General features: G+C 40.4%; 1 protein-coding gene across 1 annotated transcript in view; it reads right to left on the bottom strand.

The window, feature by feature from the left end:
• Positions 1-7,046, bottom strand: part of MBOAT2 (membrane bound O-acyltransferase domain containing 2) — a 126,113-nt gene extending 119,067 nt beyond the window's left edge. The window contains exon 1 of the mRNA XM_067053791.2: positions 6,778-7,046. Within this exon, the coding sequence (XP_066909892.1) occupies positions 6,778-6,852 (75 nt within the window). The 5' untranslated portion in view covers positions 6,853-7,046. The remainder of the gene's footprint in view (positions 1-6,777) is intronic.
• Positions 7,047-20,141: the final 13,095 nt, after the last annotated feature.

The raw sequence follows: 20,141 nt of genomic DNA, 5'->3' as shown, positions 1-20,141 counted from the left end.
TTTATTTTTTCCTAAATCTTGTGATTATACTGCCGATAGCAGAGTTACCCTGCATTATATTTTGAAGGTTACACATTAATTAGTTAAGTGCATATATTTAAAAAATACAATACAGGGGCTGGCCCCATGGCCTAGTGGTTAAGTTTGGCGTGCTCCACTTCAGTGGCCCAGGTTCAGTTCCCATGCATGAACCTACACGACTCATCAGTGGCCATGCTGTGGCAGTGACCCACATACAAAATAGAGGAAGACAGGCAACAGACGTTAGCTCAGTGAGAATCTTCCTCAGGGAAAAAAAAAAAAATTACATTTTTCCTACCTTTTAACAATACGGAGAATCTTAAAAAACGTGGCCAGGTAGCTCTCTGCCTCTGATGGTGGTGGGAGATGGGGAGTTAGAAAGGGCTTGGTCAAAAATGCAGACCCCATGGCCCTCATTCAGTAGGTCTGAGTAGAAACTGGGAATATATATTTTTAACAACAATCCCAAGTGACTTTTGATGCGAGTGGCCTCAGAGCCACACTTGAAAAAGCACTGCAACAGGCAGCATGGAAACCGGGAAGAGTTTTAGGCAAGGAAGCAACTGATTAGTACTGTATTGCTCAAAGTTTGGCACTGGACTTGGCTATTAGACGCTGGTTGCGATGGTTGCAAGAGTGAATAGGAATCAGGAAAACGGAAATAGCAGGAATCAACTGTTCTTCCAAAATTTATGACTGAGAAGAAGAGAATGAGGATGTGCATATAGGGGTCTGACAAAGGGTTTTTAATTGTATTCATCAGGTAGAGAAATGAGTAATACTGTAAAAGACATATTAGTAATCATAATGTTTTGGATAGTATTTAAATGTCCTCCAGAGCCACTCTCCACTTTACTCTGTGCTCCCAAAGCACCAACTTGCCTCTGAAGGAGACACCAGCAGGAGACAGAGGATGCGTGGGGACGGAGGGATATTCATCGCCCCTCAATCCCCCTCCCAAGTTCACCGCTGGCTGGCTGGTCCCTCACCAGAGGCCCCAGCTCCTCCTGGCAGGCTGCTCCCACAGCAACCCCTTGCGGCTCTGCCCTTCCTTCCCCTTGCCCCTCTAGGCCTAGTGGAGCTGGTACCGGGGGACTATACTACTCCTTGCTGACTTCCCTAAACTGCCAATATCTTAGTAAACAGTTCTTACAGTCTCCTTGGTTACCTAGTTCCGTCTGTTTCCTACCAGAACCCTCACTGATACATACAACACTGAGCAGAAGATAAACGCCAGAACAGTGCCAAATCCAAAATGCTTTTGTGGTTCAAATAAGAAAGCAGTCACGTCAGATGGGATTCAGGAAAAGACTGATATGCCAGGTGCACTGGATGCAGGCTGGGAAGAATGGTTAGGATTTCAACAAGCAAAGGAAGAAAGAGGGGCGCATGGTCAGCGGTAATCCAGATCTCGAGCATCCTGAGGCTGTCTTCGCACATCAGCTGTCCCTCCCCTTTCCACACCCTGCATATTGACCAAAGCAGGACTTCAGGCTTCATCCACGTCATTTGTAAAGTCTTTACATGACCACTCTTCTGAGGGTCAAGCTCACAGCCTGTTTTGTTTTAAAGAAGTCTTGCCAAGTTCTATCATGGTAGAATCCCACCTGTTAAACCGACTGCAGGCAAAAGCTGTGTGTGAGCTGTTTCAATAATTCCCTGGAAAGTCGGCGCTGATGAACCACAGTTAACAGAGATGAGGGTTATTTGTACCTATCAAGGCAGTAACAACATAGGAAGCTCTCCTAAAGCAGGGGGACAAAGAACTCTTGAACAGTAAGGAAGCAGAAAAACCACCTCTGACTCCAAATTCAAAACTAGATTTTAATCCTAGTTTAATCACTGCTTGGGCTTATGACTGAACCTGAGCCTCGTATTTCCCTTCCTAAGCAGCAAGTCCTAAAGATTAAAAATGGAATACGTACGAACAGATGTTAACTTCTCAAAATAAAAATGTAAATTCAAAATATTTAATAATTTGTCGAGAGGAAAGGACTGTGTATCAAACATATACTAGAGCCAGGCACTTTCCACAGGTTAAGTGTTTTAATCTTCACAATAATCTACAAGTAGGTACTATTTTTCATTATCTTTACAGATGAGGAAACTAGGGTTATAGAAAAATACAGTAACTTTCCAAACAGCACAAGGCTGGCAGAATCTGGTTCCAACTCCATCCGGCCACTCCCAAACCACACTGTGACCTCCTATCAACACAGGGAAACGGGACACGGGAAACTGAAGTTAAAGCAACTTTCAAGACATGTGGTATTTTGCTTAGTTGCTTCGGATTCAACAGAGAGGCAGTTTCAACTCACACTTGAAAACTTCTTCAAAATTTATTAGTCCATTTTCCTCCCCCAAGTTTTTATGTATATTCCCTCCAAGTGAGTCCAAAAAGAATCTGGGACAGCTTCTTCAGTTCATGACAGAAACACAGAATCATGCAATTTTAAAACTAAGCACAACACACATTTTACACAGGAGGAAACTCATTTACGTAAAGTGACATATCCAAAATTAGCTAACTGACGGGGCCTAAAATACAGATTCAAGATCTCCAGTCCCATATGCCTTCCTTATTAAGAGGAATCTTCCACAGCAGAGCGTCCCAGTATTTCAGGGCTCTGGAGACGAAGGCTGATGCTCATTATGGGTGTAAAAGCAGACAGGATAGACAAATGAGTTAAATATTGATGTCCTAACCCTAGAGCATTCAAATGCCAACTTTAAAAGAAAATCCATCTTTAATTTGTTTGTTTTATTGCCATTCTCTTTCTTCTCCTAAAGTCATATTCTTAAAAAGGCTCAATACTGAGAACTTCACTTATTTCTTCATCTATAAAATGAGGCTCATCACAGGACCCAACTATAGGAGGGTTAGGAAGTTAATGTTCCAAACTACTCTTTTCCCTAATATATTCGTTCCCTTCACCAGTTGTCTACGTAGCACTGGGAAATATACAGAAAAGGTCAATCAACAAACTGACTGAAAAGGAAACAGGACTTTATAAGCCTCGGTGCTTCTTTCTCTCTTTCCATACACACATGGTTTTTCCTATTCCACCATTACCATTAGCACTTCAGTGTTCGGGAATTTCTCTCGTCACCCTCTTCTCTAAAAATGTATCGGCAACTCGGATCTAAAACAATGATCTACCAAAATTATCTGCCCCATGTTAAGACTATAAATTAAAAGCAATCTTTTATTCAATTATATATATATACCTGAAGCTAAATACTTCAGCCCCTGAGTTTCATCCGACTCCATAAGGTGTTGTGGGGAGTCAATTAAATAATATAACGCATTTGAAAGAGATCTGTAAACTGTAAGGTGCCACCCATTAGAGTCATCGCCTGACTTTACAGGAGTAGTAACATGTAACAGGTCGGCCTCCTTCCCCACCCATCTTTTCTCCCTCCTCCAAACCTTTCGAAATACCTTGAGTCTCCCTCTGGCCCCTCTCCTCACCCAAAACGTTCGGCACATCATCCCTAAAACAATGACCCTGTCCCCAAACAGGACTGTTCAATGACTCTCCATAAGCCAGTCTCATCCCTAACTGGCCGTCTGCCAAGTATGCCTCCTGGATTATCATGTCACTAGAGAAATTTACTCCAGGTTCATAGTAATTACAGCATATCATGGGACATAAGGAAAGGAAACAGTTAAAAAAGAAAGGTGGGGGAGAGAAAGGAAGAGAGGGAGGGAGAGAGGGAGAAGAAGGCTGGAGAGCAAGCTCATCTAGTAACAGAGAGTTGCGTAAATGTACAGTAACAGAACATATGATATGTTGGGGTAAAAAACAAACACTCTAAAAATTAGGTTGATCTGGGACATGTAATTATTCTCTCATGTTTGGAACTCCTCACTTTGGGGTCTTTTAAAAATTTACCACATCAGCAACTAATAAAGAACACAATTGCGTTCCAGGACATGCGATGTCTTCTCGATGGCATGTCTGGCCCTTGTCTTTAGCGCAGCTCTCCCTGAGTCCAGATCCTCCTCAAAACCCACTCTCTATACATACCTTTAATGATAACCACACTAGAAACAAAGTCGCCTGGAATGCAAGGCCTAGAAAGGGGAAACATCAGTTGCTACACATTTCCTGGCTTAAAGCATCAGTTAACCTCACTTGATACTAGATTTTACATTTTTATTTAAACTTAAGGACTATTGAACAAATACTATGGTTACCTCAAGGTCACTCTGTAATCCTCAGGAAAGATTAAACAACCCAGGAATTGAAGGCAAGATATTTTGTTCCTTTTCCTTGCCTGGTCTTACTGCAAAACATTTCCTCCTTTCTCTCCTACCTGACCCTGCAAGGTACATTCTTATATTCCATATATGTCAATAATTTGTCATTTCATAAATTCACTCTAGTAAAAAAGTTAAACTATTTTTCTGGGTCGTAAGGTCCTTTTCTTCTTCTGACATCAAATAACTGCTTTCATAATTTCCTAAATTTTCAAAACATTGTTAATTAGCACATACCAAATTAACATACTAACAAGTCATATTTTTACACTTTTCATTTCCTGATTTGTCTTTTTCCTGTTGAATCACACTATTTGATTACAACCAATTCTTACAGTTTCTCTCAACTTGGACAATTATTTACATGTTACGAAAAGTATTTTCTACATTGCTCAATTTTTAAATAATGGCTAAATGACTATTCATTCATCCAATTTTACAATATGAGTTTTTAGTTATTCCAAGAGTGTTATCAGCAAAAAAAAAAAGTCAATTCTTCAGTGCTTCAAAGAAACGTTTATTATCACTATAAAAAGTTAAGGCTTGTGTGGTATTAATCCAATATTAAGACTTGCTTAGAGAAAACAACTCAAAATACAAATGACTATGCAAGTTCATAGTCCCAAGACAACAAAGGTTGTCCAAGGTCCCAAATCAATACCTATAGATATAAGGAAGGAAAGGCAAAATTTTAAGTCCTGTCACCTTCTCTCGATTCTCCTGCTTCTTTCAGCAGTGCTGAAAAGAACTTGCTCTGGATTGCTGAGATGTTTAAATGAGTTCATTAATATTAAACATCTTTTAAAAAGTTGTACGCTTTACATAAATTAAAAGGTATTAACGTAGTAAAGAAAATATTTCATCACGGTAGGGAGAGAGAGAAACAGAGAATATACCTGTTTCCCTAAAATAAATGAAAAAGTATAGGCCCATCTCTCCTGCTCCTCATGAGCAAAAAAATGTTTAAACCTAACGTGCATTTGCTGATACACTGGCGGCAACCTACTTAGGTCAGGGGTGTAAACACGCAAAGGTCAGACACTGCACTTCCCTTTGGAAAACTGAGAATCCTCCACAGGGCTGAGAAGATGGAAAGCCCCAAGTTCTGAGTAGTTTATTAAGAAACAGAGAAGACTACTTTCTTAATACATGATTAATTTCACTGCTGGTACTTTATTAGCATGATACACATTGTAACTGTTGTTCAAGTCTTGTGAGGGATAGGCATTTTACTATGATCCAAAAGCATGACTGAAATATAAGTAAGGAATTCAGATTTGAACAGAAGGTAGAATTTTTTTACTCGTTGGACATACTTTCATCTATTCTTTTTTTAAACAGTAAAGCACAAAGCAGTCAGTGTCATAATGTTAGACACAGGAGTCTTTCCATCTCGCTGCTATGAAACGTAGTCTGGAGACAGAGGAATCCGTATTATAAATAAAATCCCTGATGACACCAAATGACAGCAACACTTTCAAGAGAAGGACAGTGAACCAGGATCCCCTGTAAAGCGCAAACACTTCTAGAGCAAGTATACTTCAAATAATTTTAAGCAAAATTTTCTAGCTTTGGGCTAGAGCTATTATCTACCCCCTAATCAACAACTTCCCTAAATGTCACTGACAAAATACTTCCAAACTTTCTTTTTTGAATAAAAATGGCACTGCTTTTCCCAACACAATACTGTTTATTTCTCAAGAATCCTTAGGCCTTTCATACAAACCCAAATGGCCTCATTTAAACGCCACCGTTCCCTAAACGGTGTCAAATGCTTTATGAGGGGTGGGCCAGACGGTGGGTAGGGTGGGTTCTTCGATCTATAAGGCTGCAACTTTCTCAGCTAGAAATTCTGGCATTATTAACTCACTTTGACTTTTCTTCATAACCTCTGCCTTCCCGCAAACTGTTGCCTCTCTGTTGAATAAGCCACACTTCAACGGAAAGTGTCCCAAAGCGCAGGTCGCTGACCCTTAAGCTGGCCTCCTCCATGCCACACACGCCGTGTCAGCGCACTCTCCACCCAGGCACATCCATCCCACTTCCCCGTGGGGCGTTCAGTGCCACGCGCGCAGGGCACAGACACCCTAGCTCCCCCAAAGCACAGCCTTTCCACAATTTCCACAATGTCTACACCCATGCTCGCACGCCCTGGAAGCGACTTCGGGACTCCGGATTGCCGCCTGCCCGATGCACGCACGCCCCGGGTCGGGGCGCTGCCGTGGCGGGGAGCAGGGCCAAGCATGCACGCGCGCACGTCGATGCCCGGAGCCCCCCCGGGCTGCACGGACAAGGGCCGGGCGGCGTGGGGGCGGGGTGGGGGCTGGGTGGGCACGCCCGGGAGGGGCGGCGGGCCCGAGGCAGCGGGCAAACAACAACAGGAGGGTCGCCCCCTCCCCAGCCCGCGCCCCGGCTCCCGGCTCCCGCGCGGATGGCACACGGCCGGGGAGGGGGCGGCGAGGGCGCGATGCCAGCAGGGCCGCCGCGGGTACCTGGTCGATGGGCAGCTGCACGGCGTTGCTGAGGGGCTGCAGCAGGGTGGAGCCCGTAGTGCTGGTAGTGGCCATGGCCGGCCTGGCGCTCCGCCCGCCGCGCTCCGGCCGCCCGCGCCACTCGCCCGCGCCTGTGCCGGCTACGCCGAGGATGGGGATGCAGCCGGCGCGCCTGCCCCCGGGCCGCCCGCGGTCGGAGCGGCGCGGGGCGGGGCCGGGGAGGGGCCGGGGGCGGTGACCGGCTCGGCCCTCCCCCTGCACCCCCGCGCCCCCGCGCCCCGCGTCCCCGACCGCCCTCGCGCCCGCGCCCCCGACCGCCCGCGCCCGCGCGCCCGCCCCGCCCCCTGACTTCCAGCAGCTTCCAGCCGCCCCCTCCCCACCTCGCGCGCCCCCGCGCCAGACAGCCCCGCTGCCCAATCACGGCGCGGCGCCCCGACGCCCTCAGCCAATCAGCGGGCGCCGGCCGCGCCGCGCCCCGCCCCCACCCCAGTCCCGGGCGGAGGGGCCGAGGGGCCGCCGGGCTGTGGCTGGAGAGCGGCTCGGGAGCGGTGGTGCTGGTTACGGTCTCCCCCGTATTCCTCCTCCCCGGGGGTCGGGGGTCAGCCTTCCCTTCTCTGGCAGGGACGATGGACGGCAGAGCGGAACAGGGTGGCCTCCAGACAAAGGGGCGGCGTGAGGGGCGCCGTCGAGCCAGCGCTGGGGGAAGTTGGGGACAAAGCCAGGGGCTGGGAGGAGGAGGTCAACAAACCACAAAAGCGCCCTATATAAGAAGTCCCTGTGTCTTCAGGATTGCTGTGAAAAAGCCCCAACTTGAGGCCAGTTTCAGATGTGTGTGCCTTTCAGTCCCCCTCAAGCCCACCTGGACCTTCCAGGGGCGAGAGATTCTGGTCCGGTTCGACGGCGCGGTTGCGCCCCACCCCCGGGCAGGGGGACGGTTGTCACCTGCACCTGCCCCGTGTTGCAGTAGGCTCTCCTGTGGGCGACCGCCTGGCATCGGGAAGGAGGGCTTTTCCCAGCATCTCCTCCCCCTGGATCGCCTTCTCCCCCAGGCTGTGCGGTTGTGCGCTGTTTCCACAGACCTGCAGTATCTGGTGGTTTGTTAGGGATCTAATCTATCTGCCCACACCTAGTAAAAGCAGACCATTTGAGTTCCTTGAAAAGGCACGTGTCAGCTTTGGTGTAGAAGACTTCCAAAGAGGAGGAATGCTGGAGGAGAATATCAGAACTCCAAATTGCACGGATTTAACAGTCTGAAATTTGGGGTAGAAATAACTAATGGTTAATGAGAGTTCAACCGCATGCTTTAATGCCTTAAACACTGCTTTAAATGCTTTCAAGTTCTGATAGCTCGATTAATCCCCACAACAACCACGTGAGATAGGTACTGTTACCACCTTCAATCAAAGAAATTGAGTCTCAGAGAAGTTAACTAACTTGCGCGAGAAAGCACAGCTAATAAATAGCAGACAAAGGATTGAGATCCAAGGAATTACCTTCAGAGTTTACATCTCAAACACTAGGCCCGCTTCTTCCCCAACTTAACCCCAGTGGGGAGATTGTCCTCAGCTGTCAGGTGTCCGATTTACTTGATTGCTGTGTAGAGTGTTGGGCGATGACAGCACAGGTGTGAATACCTGAGCTCCAGTAAGTCACTCCCCTCGACCTCAGTTGTCTCTCTGAAAAGGAGGCAGTTGAATTAATTGGTTCAATTTCTTCCTGCCTAGCATTCTCTGAGTATTTGGTTAACTTAATCCTAACAACCAAACTGACAAGGAAGGGCCTTCATTCTCCCTGGAGGAGTGTTCCAATGGGAGTTGTAGTCAATTAGAGAGCAAACCTGTTCAATGGGCTGCTCATTAAAACACCCAATAATCTGGAGCTCTCTATTAATATAATGTTAGAAAATGTTATTTTTTTCCCTTTTCTCCACTTTGGGGAAGTGTAGAGAAAGCATACAGGTGGCTGAGCACACACACTGAAGGAAAACTTGAAATACCATTTTAAAACTTAAAAGGTGAGTGTTGGGAACATATTGCAAACTAAAGTAAGTCGCATAAAGACACAATCTCAGGTCTAGAACAAATCGCATCTACCAAAAGGAGTTTCCTTAGACTGAATTTTTATTTTAGTAGGATATGACAGAAGATAGTTCTCTATTTGTGGTATAATAAAGAGAGTTCTCTATTTCTCCATGAAATTACTTTAATATCTACACTGGGGAGGATTTTAGCCATCTGGAAGATTTAGCTGTGTCAGAGTTGTGAAGCTACAGGTAAAATATAATGTAGAATGAATGCTAGCTTAGATTTTGAAGTCAGATCTAGGTTTTCGGCTGTCTCTGCCTTTTATTAGCTGCACGATCTTGGGCGAGTAAGGTCCTTAACCTTTTTAAGCTTCGGTTTCCTCCTGTGTAAAAATGAACATCATAACACCAACTCCATGGGTCATGAGGTTCTAAAAGCCTACCTACAAAAAGAGCTCAAAACTGTGCTTGGTGTGTGGTGAAACTTAAGAAATATTAATTACCATCCAAGAAATGTAATATAATTCTGAAAATGGAAACTATTTTTCTCATATTAAAAATACTACATCTTCAGGGCCAGCCCAATGGCATAGTGGTTAAGTTCGTGTGCTCCACTTTGGCGGCCTGGGGTTCTCAGGTTTGGATCCCAGGCACAGACCTAGCACCGCTCATCAAGCCATGCTGTGGCGGCATCCCACGTAAAATACAGGAAGATTGGCACCGATGATAACTCAGCGACAATCTTCTTCAAGCAAAAAGAGGAAGATTAGCAATAGATGTTAGCTCAGGGCCAATCTTCCTCACACACGTGCACACAAAAATACTACATCTTTGTGTTTTTAATGAAGAAACTGGGGCCCATATTTTAAGCCAGTAACTCAGTGATGATAGCATAAATTTGATGCAGGCCTTCTGACCAGTATCTGCTAATTAGACCAGACGCTCTTAAACTGTGATGAAGGGGAAAAGAATTGAACTAATTATATATAGTGCCTCACTGTCCTACCTTAGATAATATCCATCCTATAAAAGTGATTCTCATGTTCTTAATTCTTAAAATAAACATTCATTGATTACTTGCTATGTTCACGAACGGTGTGGGGGTGCTATAAAGAGTCGATGCTTATCATCGAAAGAAGAAACAGTCATATACACAAAACAGAGAGTGAAATGTTATAAGAAAAGCACCAAATAAGGTCCTTTTTTCAATGTTAAAATCAAAAGAACACATCCAGGAGAAAGAAACTGGGCTGGAAGTCAAAAGACCTGAATTTTAGTCCTGACTTTTCCACCAGATAGCTGTGAACTTGAGAAATCTACTTAACTTTCTCTTTGCTAAATATGGATAATAACTGTTTGTCTTACCTCACAGGAATATTGTGACTATGAGCATGAAATTAATAATAGGCTAAATTGTTTTTAAAGATATTAGTAATGTTAGTCTTAGAAATAAAACTGGTAGGAAAGGGATTTCAATATAGTAAGCACATTTTCACAAGAGTTACCAACTTAGACCAAATTGTAAGCACAATGAGTAGAGTTCACGAGTAATAAAATGACCGTCTACCGGTGTTCTTGTCCTGGACCCATCGCTTTCCCCTCCTAAAGTGGCTATGGTAATTAAAGATTGCTAAAATGAAATTTTCCCTTCCCGACTTATTTTTAACTTTGAATAAAACACTCAGAAGAAATGAATAATCTGCCAAGCTGCTTTTGTTTCGTCAGAATGATATGTGTCATGAAATTTGAGTTCTCAAGGCAATTCTTCTGCCTTTTCTATGCCCTTGTATCTTGGAATAACTTTGGTGATGAAGGGCATTGGACCATACCTGTAACATCCCGAGTTAACAGGTTGGCATCTTTAAGCACTTACAAGCTAAATCTAACCTGAAACCAAAAAATGAAATTCAGAAAGTCACCCTTTAAGACCTACCGTGCTTCGATTAGGACATTGCAAAATAGACTAAACAAGCGGTAACAAAGACAGGACACAGGAGAGGTGGGAGACTGCACTGAAGTCCTGGCTTGGCTATTTCCTGCCTCTGCACTGATGAGGGCTCTAACAACAAACAAATCACTCATCTTCACTTTCATCATCTATTCATTAGATTTAAAAACTAAGTAATTGCAATGGTCCCTTCTTCCTCTAAAATTATATGATTCCCAAGAATTTCTAGAACTTTTTCTGTCTCCCTGAGCTTACATTCAATATAGGTTTATTTGAATAAGAGATGCAAACAAACTAATTATTACTCATCAGTTTGAGAATTGCATTGCTTTCTAGTTCCTCCACTGGTTTCAGAACTACCTCTAATCTTTATATCTCTGATCAACCTTTCTTCTTGAAAATGTCTATTATTCTCGGTAACCTGTGATAATTTCTGTGTCATATCTGTGCATCTTGGGGAAACATTTCATTTTCCTCATAGATTTATTTGGCTTTTTCACTTTTTATGAATGAGACAAGTCTCAATTAAAAGAACACCCCCTTAGTGCTCTTTTATTATAAGTATGCCATCTGAAACTCTCTGATCCCTAGGTATAGGAAAGCAAAGTGCCAACTCTCGTGTTTCTCCATGTTTGCATAATGGCATTTGTATCCAAACTATGAAAAATCTTAAATGTAGGTCACAGCACCCACCGCAGTTTTCATCATAATCACCATCACCGTTAGTAGTACTTACTGCATTTAGTTAGGGTACTGCACTGGGTAAGAAGGCCTCATTTTCTCAGTTCTGCCTAATATTTTAGGTTATTTCTGTTTATCTATAATTATAAGAAGAGTTTCCTTCCTTAAATATGTTGAAATATGTTGACATAACACGGCTCTTCTAAGTAGTCTAGTCTGGCTATGAGAGGAAGCGTTATACTCCTCTTTTCTGTCGCCAACTGTAACAAAGAAAAGACCGTCAGTGATTGTCCAGCCCACGGAAGAGCTCTGTGTAGTCCCCAGAAGCCTATCACTTTTAGCAGATTTCCCTCTTCATGGGTAAATGTGTCAAAAAACGTATTTTGTTGTAGGTATTTTCTGCTAAACCCTTCCCCCATTACTGTCATTTTTCAGATGCTGAGTTTTGTCCTCAGATTACTGTACCCATAAGCATACCATACCCAAAAGCATAAGCAGTGAAGAATTAGAAATGAGCTTCACCTCTGTGTGTAAAGTCTGTGATTACCACACCTAACCCAGGTCCCTTGCCAAAGAACTTGCTTTCCTGGACGGATGACTCTTCTGGTTAAACATGAGGTACCTGCTAAGAAACATTCTTATAATCAGATAGTGGTCTGGTTTCAATTTCATCAAATTATCTTTTGATTTATTTTCCATTTGAAAGCGTATGGGTATGCTTTCTGATTTGGGTTTTTGTATATAAATTTTGATCTAGGCCTAAAATACTGTCTATCACAAGACAGTTCTTACTAAAATCACAGCACGTTAAAATCAAGTGGAAATCTATAATGAAAGAGATACCAAATGTTCCCAAAGTAACTTAAACCAATTGTAGTATTAGATTTATAAATAATGGGTTGCCACTTCCAAAACAAAGATGTAGGTGAGGTGGAAATAACCACCCTGGAAGCCCCTTTCATAGATTTTTCGTTTGAAATATTGTTCCTAACTTTGCTGAGGCATTAGGAGAGCAGGATTATAGAAAGTACTAGCTCAAGAAATGCTTTTAGGCACTGGAATCAGATTACCTGAGTTTGAAGGCTACTTACCACTTACTTGATTTGGGGCAAGTAATTTAACCTCCTTGGGCCTCCATCTTCTCATCTATAAAATGGGAATAATAATGATTTGTGCCATTCAAATAATTTAATGCACATAAAGCATTTAATGCTTGCCACCTAGTAAGCTCTCAATAAATATTAGCCATCATCACTTCCATCATTATCATATCCTCACCATTGTTACTCTGGGAGTTGCAAGTCTAGCAGTCTGTGGTCATATTTACCAGGGGTACCATATACCAAGTAGAAGTATAGATTAACAACAAAAGGTTGGTTTAGTCAGTTTATCCCTTCAAATTTAGAGGGAAAAAAAATCCAAGGATTAAGATTTGGAGTATAAAGAGGACATTACTTTAAATGATTTATTACAGTCCTGGCCTACCTCACCTGAAAGCATTAACAGAGCTTCATATTTACAGAAATAGGTAAGATGACAACTAGTTTCAAACTTCTTCAATGCTGGAATATCCTGTGGTAAGTTAGATTATTTTGTTTTTTAACTGTCAGTATCTATTCTGAGCCTTTACAACCTACACAGTAGAAAAAGGATGAAAAAAAGACAAACAGTAATTTATATAAGGATTTCATGGGTAAGAACTAAGCAAATGAATGTATAATTTATAATTTGGAGTATTACCTTATGATACATTTAAAAATCATTACTCTGATGATTTGAAAATTCCAAGTACCATTAGACTTCATCCTTCTGTACTGTATTTCTTTAAATACCATCTCTGAATCTACAAATATTTATCCTTTTTGGTTAGCATCCAGCTGGTAACCAATGAAATGATCTTACATTAGTCTAGGACAAGAGCCAGGAACTTGATCTCATTGCTTCAAGCTACTCTATTCTTCTTTGTGCAAAATATATTCAGCTGCTGGTCCCTAGACACTTATCTGAGAGAGCATTTAAAATTGTTCCCTTCAGAGTTGCTTGAGTGTCATTGAGACATAAATTAAAAGAAAAACAAAATCAACTCAAGTCTGGCTGATACAACCCAACAAGTCAATGTGACTCAATGGCTTTCACAGGACCACCTTTATCAGAATCCCCCAGGACACTTGTTTAAAACCCACATTTCTGGGAAATACCAAATACGTAAAGAATCCAGATGTTTTAAAAAGAAGAAGGAGAAAAAGAAGAATTATTTCTAGGTCAGGGCCCTGGCAGTGTCCATGGGTAATTTCTAAGCACACACGAGGCTCTTGTTTTGTTCAGAGCTTCATTTTAAGTAAGCCAATAGAGAAATAATTCACAGGTGCTGATTCTTATACCAGAACAAGTAATTTCATTAGGTTTTATTAAGTGTCTTGCCAGTTTGCAAATAATAAATCCACAACCCTTTTCCTATGTCAAAATGTTAACTAAATCTGCTAGTACTAAATTAGTACTAATAACTATGACAACTAAATTACTAGACCCATTTCGTCATTTAAATGAAGTCAAAATGAAATGCTCAGAGTAAATTCTTGTCGACTGTATATGTGTAACAAGGACAAAGGTTTAAATATTCTTCTGTATTTCTGATAACTGTGGTTTCTTACAAATATCAGAAACCTGCCAACTTTGAGATCCTGCATTTGAGAACTGGCATTGGCCAATACACCATTTAACTGATAGAACATTTGAACCAGAAAGAGAATTTGGGAAGCAAAGGAAATTCATTTACCACAGTGTTCAGTTTTAGGAGATTCATCTGGATCAAGACCTATAAATAATATGTATATCAAAAGTCTTGGCCAAGGAATGGTATATCTGAGCTCTTCTATGAAGAAAAAGCAATTGTGGACAATATTAACAAGATCATGCAGGGAGAAAAAGAAAAGAGAAACAGTTAAGAGACCTTAGAACAGCGCAGACATTTTTTTTCTCTTGCCTTTATTTTTTAAATTTCATTTCACTTTTATTTTTCGTAAAGTATTCGTGTACAAGTGGAAAAATCAAATGGCACTGTAAGACTTTAACAAAAAAGGAATGTCTCTGGTCCTACCTTTCCCCATTCCTGATTTTTGCTTCCCATAATCAACATTTTCAACTCTTATAACTGTCTCTTTTGATATTGACCCCCACATTTTCTTTAAAAAAAATGTTTATACTGCTGTTTCCAGTCTTTCTCATTTTAAACATTATACATTGACTGCCTTACTGTGTGTGATGAGAATACAGCTCTTTTTCTATCCTCCCAATATAATTACATTACTACTTTGGGTTAAATAAATATTCAGAGTTTCATTACTATGACTTCATAAACCCTGTTCAAAGACAAGTCACATAGAACACTATGATTATGTTTCCATTCCTCTACTACTTTCTGTTTTTCCTGGAGTTAGCATTTGCTTTTTCCTTTTTTTTCATTCATTTTTCTATGTAACTATCGCTAATTCATCTCCAAAACCTAGCACGAAGCTCTAACACTGCTATCAGCATGGTCATATGCATGTTGTAATCTATCAGTTCTCTGTTTTTCTAAGTGTCCTGAAGCCCTATGTTGTCCTGTTCCATTCTGGATTGGCTGCTGTCTGAGCTCTCAAGCAAGCCCAGGATTTTCCTTTGATGTCATGGAAGGATTTCCTTCACTTCTGTCTTCTATTGAAACACCTGGATGTTTCACAACATTCAATGACACCATCGGACTGTTCTAATAGTAACTCCACTGCCGCTGCCACCTCCTGTTTGGTACTTATGATTCTAGTGACCAGAGAATACATGCATTCTCAATGGGGGCAATATTGCTCCAATAAGGGCAAAAATTATTTTGGGGGAATGAGGAGGCCAAAAAACCTAGTCTTTTAAAATATGAAACACACACATATATAGTATATAAATAGATTACAGTATATCTGTCTTATTAAAGTTTTATGGGTGGGGTAATTAGGGGGAAAAAAGTCTAAAAATTTTCCTCAGGGGGACAATAATAAAAAGAAAAAAGATTGAGAAACACTGAGATGGTACAACTTTGCTACAGAAGCCCCACAATATCTGTTACCCTTATGTAGCTGCCGCTTCTCGCATCTCCACCTTCCGAGTCTCTCCTGGTTGAGTTTGCTTGATGGGACCTTGATAACGTGCAAAACTGTTGCTGCAAGGGAGCTGGGAAATGTGGTTTCTGCTTTCTAGTGTTTAAAGCAGAGGAAGGTTGTTGGAAAGGAGAATGGGGGAGCGGGTGTTCAGTGCGCCAGTCTGTAACACCTGCCCAAGCTGGATCTGGAATTTTAGATTGAAACCCTTTTACGCTTAGAATTTTGAAGGCATTGCTCCATTTTCTTGTAAATTCTGAAGATGCTGTTAGGAAGTACCACTTTAATTCCTGACTCTTTGTATGTGACCTGTTTTATTTTTTCTCCATTCTCTGGAAGCTTTTTGGATATTTGTTTTACCATTGACGTTCTGAAATTTTAGTCATGTGCCCTGGGATGGGTCTTTTCTATTCATTGTGCTCAGTATTTTGTGGCCCTTTCATTCTAGAAGCACATGACCTTCAATTTAAGGAAGTCTTCTTGTTTCTTTGATAATTTTCTTCCATTCATTATCTCTGTTCTTTCTTTATGGAATTCTTATTTGTAACATATCAGACTTCCTGGATTAATCCTCTAATTTAATTTTTTTCTCTATTTTCCTGCTGTTTGTCTTTTCCTATATAAAACTTTCTCAACTTTATCTTCCAACCTTCTCCTGATTTACTGATTTTCTCCTTCAAATATTTTTCATTAAATCATTCACAAAAATTATATACATTTCCCTCATTGAAAATTCTTTTTTTTTAAAGATTGGCACCTGGGCTAACAACTGTTGCCAATCTTTTTTTTTTTTTTTTCTCTGCTTTATCTCCCCAAACCCCCACCCCCATACACAGTTGTATATCTTAGTTGCAGGTCCTTCTAGTTGTAGGGATGTGGGACGCCGCCTCAACGTGGCCTGACGAGTGGTGCCATGTCCTTGCCCAGGATCCGAACCCTGGGCCGCCGCAGCAAAGTGCACAAACTTAACCACTCGGCCATGGAGCCGGCCCCTGAAAATTCTTGTAATGAATACAGGTAACAAAATGAGATAACAATGAAATATGTTTCAAGCATTAAAAAGTTTCATGTTATCAGAAAGTGAATTTGTATAACAAAAGAAAGCAAGCACTCGGAACACACCCAAATGTATGTGCAAAGACAATGCACCCTTCAACTAGCTCACTGTGCTCCGTTGTTTCATAATTACTAAATCAACCACTTAGAAAATATAAGTGAGAACTGAAGAAATATGAGATCCACCTCATGATTCTAATCTTCACAATGTTAGTGCTAGACTCATAATAGCATGTTCATTAACTCAATGTTAAATGTTTCCCAAACTTAATTTTCATAGCCTGCGGAGCAGGTTTTGCTGAAACTGTGAATTTCATTGTACTTACAAGGAGAATCTGACTCAACTTAAATAATAAAGAACACCAGATAAATATCACTGAGTAGTATCTACACATACTAACATATTAATTTGACCTATGTTCTAATTGAATGCCCATTAAATCAGCCAACTTTGCGTATCGTAAGACATAGCACCATATGAAAGAATGTGAATTCACCCATCAGAAGTGTCTAAATACCTTACCTCAAGTTAATATTTGTACACTTGGACAATAAGAATTACAGTTTGTTTAGAAAAGAGAAACAGAAACAAACACACATGCATCTTTATAATTTAAAATATTTCATATTACATATGAACAATGTTCAGATTTAAATTTTGAAGCATTTACTTTTTTCCTAAGTTATATTTATGTCTTCAAGGCTTTCTTACAAAGATAATTCTTAAGTGTATGAATTAGACAAATTTATAGCAGTATTTCCAATGCCCAGTTTCTTCCTGTTGAGATATGAAAGTATAAACCTATTCTGAACAAAGATATTTGTCAAGATTTGAGGTGTAAACATTTTGACAGGCAAACAATTTAGTGAAAAAAGTTGACCTTCCTCTTAAAATGTATACAATCTTGTAAAAGCCCCTGGACTTCCAAGTTGAAATATGTCTGGATTTCTAGAGAAGACACATACTTTATTTAAAAGGAGGAGAATGAGCTATAAACTCACCAACTTATTAGAAATCCATTAGTTTTAGAAAAACCAATACTGCTTCTGAAGATGTGGCCATGGGTTATAACATGGACATAAATTTTTCACAATATTACTTCTGCCCTTCAATAGTATTCCTGTAGAAGGTAAAATACATATTTGACCTTGGGCAGTGGTCTCATTTGATGGTCTGTGTAATATATTTGATTCTATATATACAAACCAAGCATTTCCTCCTGAAGATATCATATTCACAAAGTCAAAAATTACAGTTACATTTAGAGAAGTAATAGAGATAGAGCCAAATGAACCATTATTCTTTACTGCTAACAAGGTAGAAATTCTGAACAATGTTTTCACCCATGGCTGTTTCGATATCTGTGAGAGCTGTGGCACAAGATGAAATTCTTGTCAACCTTAAAAAAGTAGCAATGAAAATATCAAGGTCAGTTGTGGAAAGTTTTCCGCTCTCCCCAATATAAGGTCAATTGACCAATATAAAGCACAAGCACAGTGATGCAGGAGAGGAAAACTAGGCCTCAAAGGTGACACTGAATTACGCAGAAAAAGAATATTCCGTTTGAGGTCATAATTATTCTAATTTGCTACACGTGTTCTCATCTGGAGAATTAAATAAATCTGATTCAACCCTAATGGGTAAGCAAAATTAGCATTAATAGCCCTAGTATTAAAAATTTTAGGAACTCTGCTTTTGCCTTTAAAACTTCCACAGATGACAAAATCAAGATGAAACCAACTTGCTATATAATTGAGCAGCTCATTGAATTTTTTGAGAATATTTAAAAAATCATATGAGGTGCATGAGATTAATATTTCCTGTAGTATTAGTTATTGCTCATTTATTCACACAATATTTGTTTAGTAAGTGATAATAGAAACACCTACAAGTGTTTCTGTGAACTGCAAACCTCCCTTACTATATGTCTAACCTCAGTGAACGCACCACCTTTCACTTAATTCTCATACGCATAATAGAAGCTGTGACAATTGGAAAGCATGATAGTTAAGTAAACATAATTTTTATTAGCTGAAGTTTTGTTTGCAGATATAAATAAAACAAAGCATATTTTGTTATTGTATCAGTGGATCAAATTTTTTTCAGAAACACTGAAAAAATTGAAAACATTGAGACATTGGAAAAACATTGAAAACACCTTTCAATATTCTGATATGATGGTAGATTAGATAGATACGAAATAGGCTAAGATCTAATTAAAAGAGAACTTAATAAAATAGAGGGACTCCTTTTATGTCTATTATTTTAATCTTTCAGTAACAGAGTATGTATTGAACAAGACTTCTTATAGCCTCAGGCTGAAAACTGAGCAATTTTTAGCCCTGAGAGAGGGAGAAAGAAGACTGAAACACTATGAGCCTTTGCTCAAAATCATTAGCATCAATAATAAAGTAAGAAATAAAGAATTATTAAATGAACATCAAATTGCCAAGGACCTCAGCCACACTTAATTACCTCAACCAAGTATCTTGCAGTATGTTTCATTAACTAGAGAGGAGCTGGGTAGAGTGTGGATAGATTGATATAAAACCAACTTAACAGGTGAAAGAGACAACTCGAGTGTGTGGGATGAGAGGAATTAGCTTTTTCGGTGCTTCTGTCCACAATCATTATCATGGTATTCACGGTAAAGAAAAAATGTTGCCAAAATGAAACAAATAGAAAGATCTAAATACGGTTCAACAAATTTACTCAAAATGCCACTTCTAAGATTTTTGGACTTCCAAAATTATTGCATTATTTGTAATAGCTGCAGCCTTATATACTATTTTTTATATACTTATATAATATTTTCTATACATTTTTTTAATATACAGAAACCCATATTCTAATTCCTAATTTTTTTACATGCCAATTCTAGAATGCTTCAACATAGCCAAATGTTTAACCACTGGTTTTAGAACAGGAAAAGCCACCTATAACCCTGAAATTTAACAAATGGGAAAACTGAGGCACAGAGATATATATTAATTTGCCCAAGTTCACAGAGCACTTGAGTGGCAGCGCAGAAACTTAATCAGAAACTAAGCCTAATCTTAGTGTCCAGAGCTCTTTCCAGACTATGCAGGGCGCCTGCTCTGTACCAGTGTTCTGCCAGGGACGTGAGCGAGTTACAGAGAGCATACCAAGGACTTAACATGCAACTGAGGATGGCAGACACAGCCTTCCACACCCAAAACAACCTGCAACAGCTAAGAACAATACAAGGCTACACGTGATAATGAAAAAAACAAAAACAACACAGTAAAGTCCTATAGGTGTTCAGAGGAGGGAGATCATTTAGGTTTGAGGACTGAGAAATAGTTTCATGGACTATATCTCAGAACGGTAGAACTTTTTCTTAATCTCTTATCTGGAAATAATTTCAGCCTTAAAATAATTACAAACATAGAAATAGTGGAAGGAACATTTGTATACCCTTTATCCAGATTCAGATTCACCTACTGTTAACATTTTACCCCATTTGCTTTATCATTTGCACTTTCTGTTTACTTCTCTCTTTCTTCATTC

The sequence above is a fragment of the Equus caballus genome, chromosome 15, assembly GCF_041296265.1.
Source record: "Equus caballus isolate H_3958 breed thoroughbred chromosome 15, TB-T2T, whole genome shotgun sequence".
In the NCBI taxonomy this organism is placed as follows: Eukaryota; Metazoa; Chordata; class Mammalia; order Perissodactyla; family Equidae; genus Equus; species Equus caballus.
This window is presented reverse-complemented; position numbering and strand designations above follow the sequence as displayed.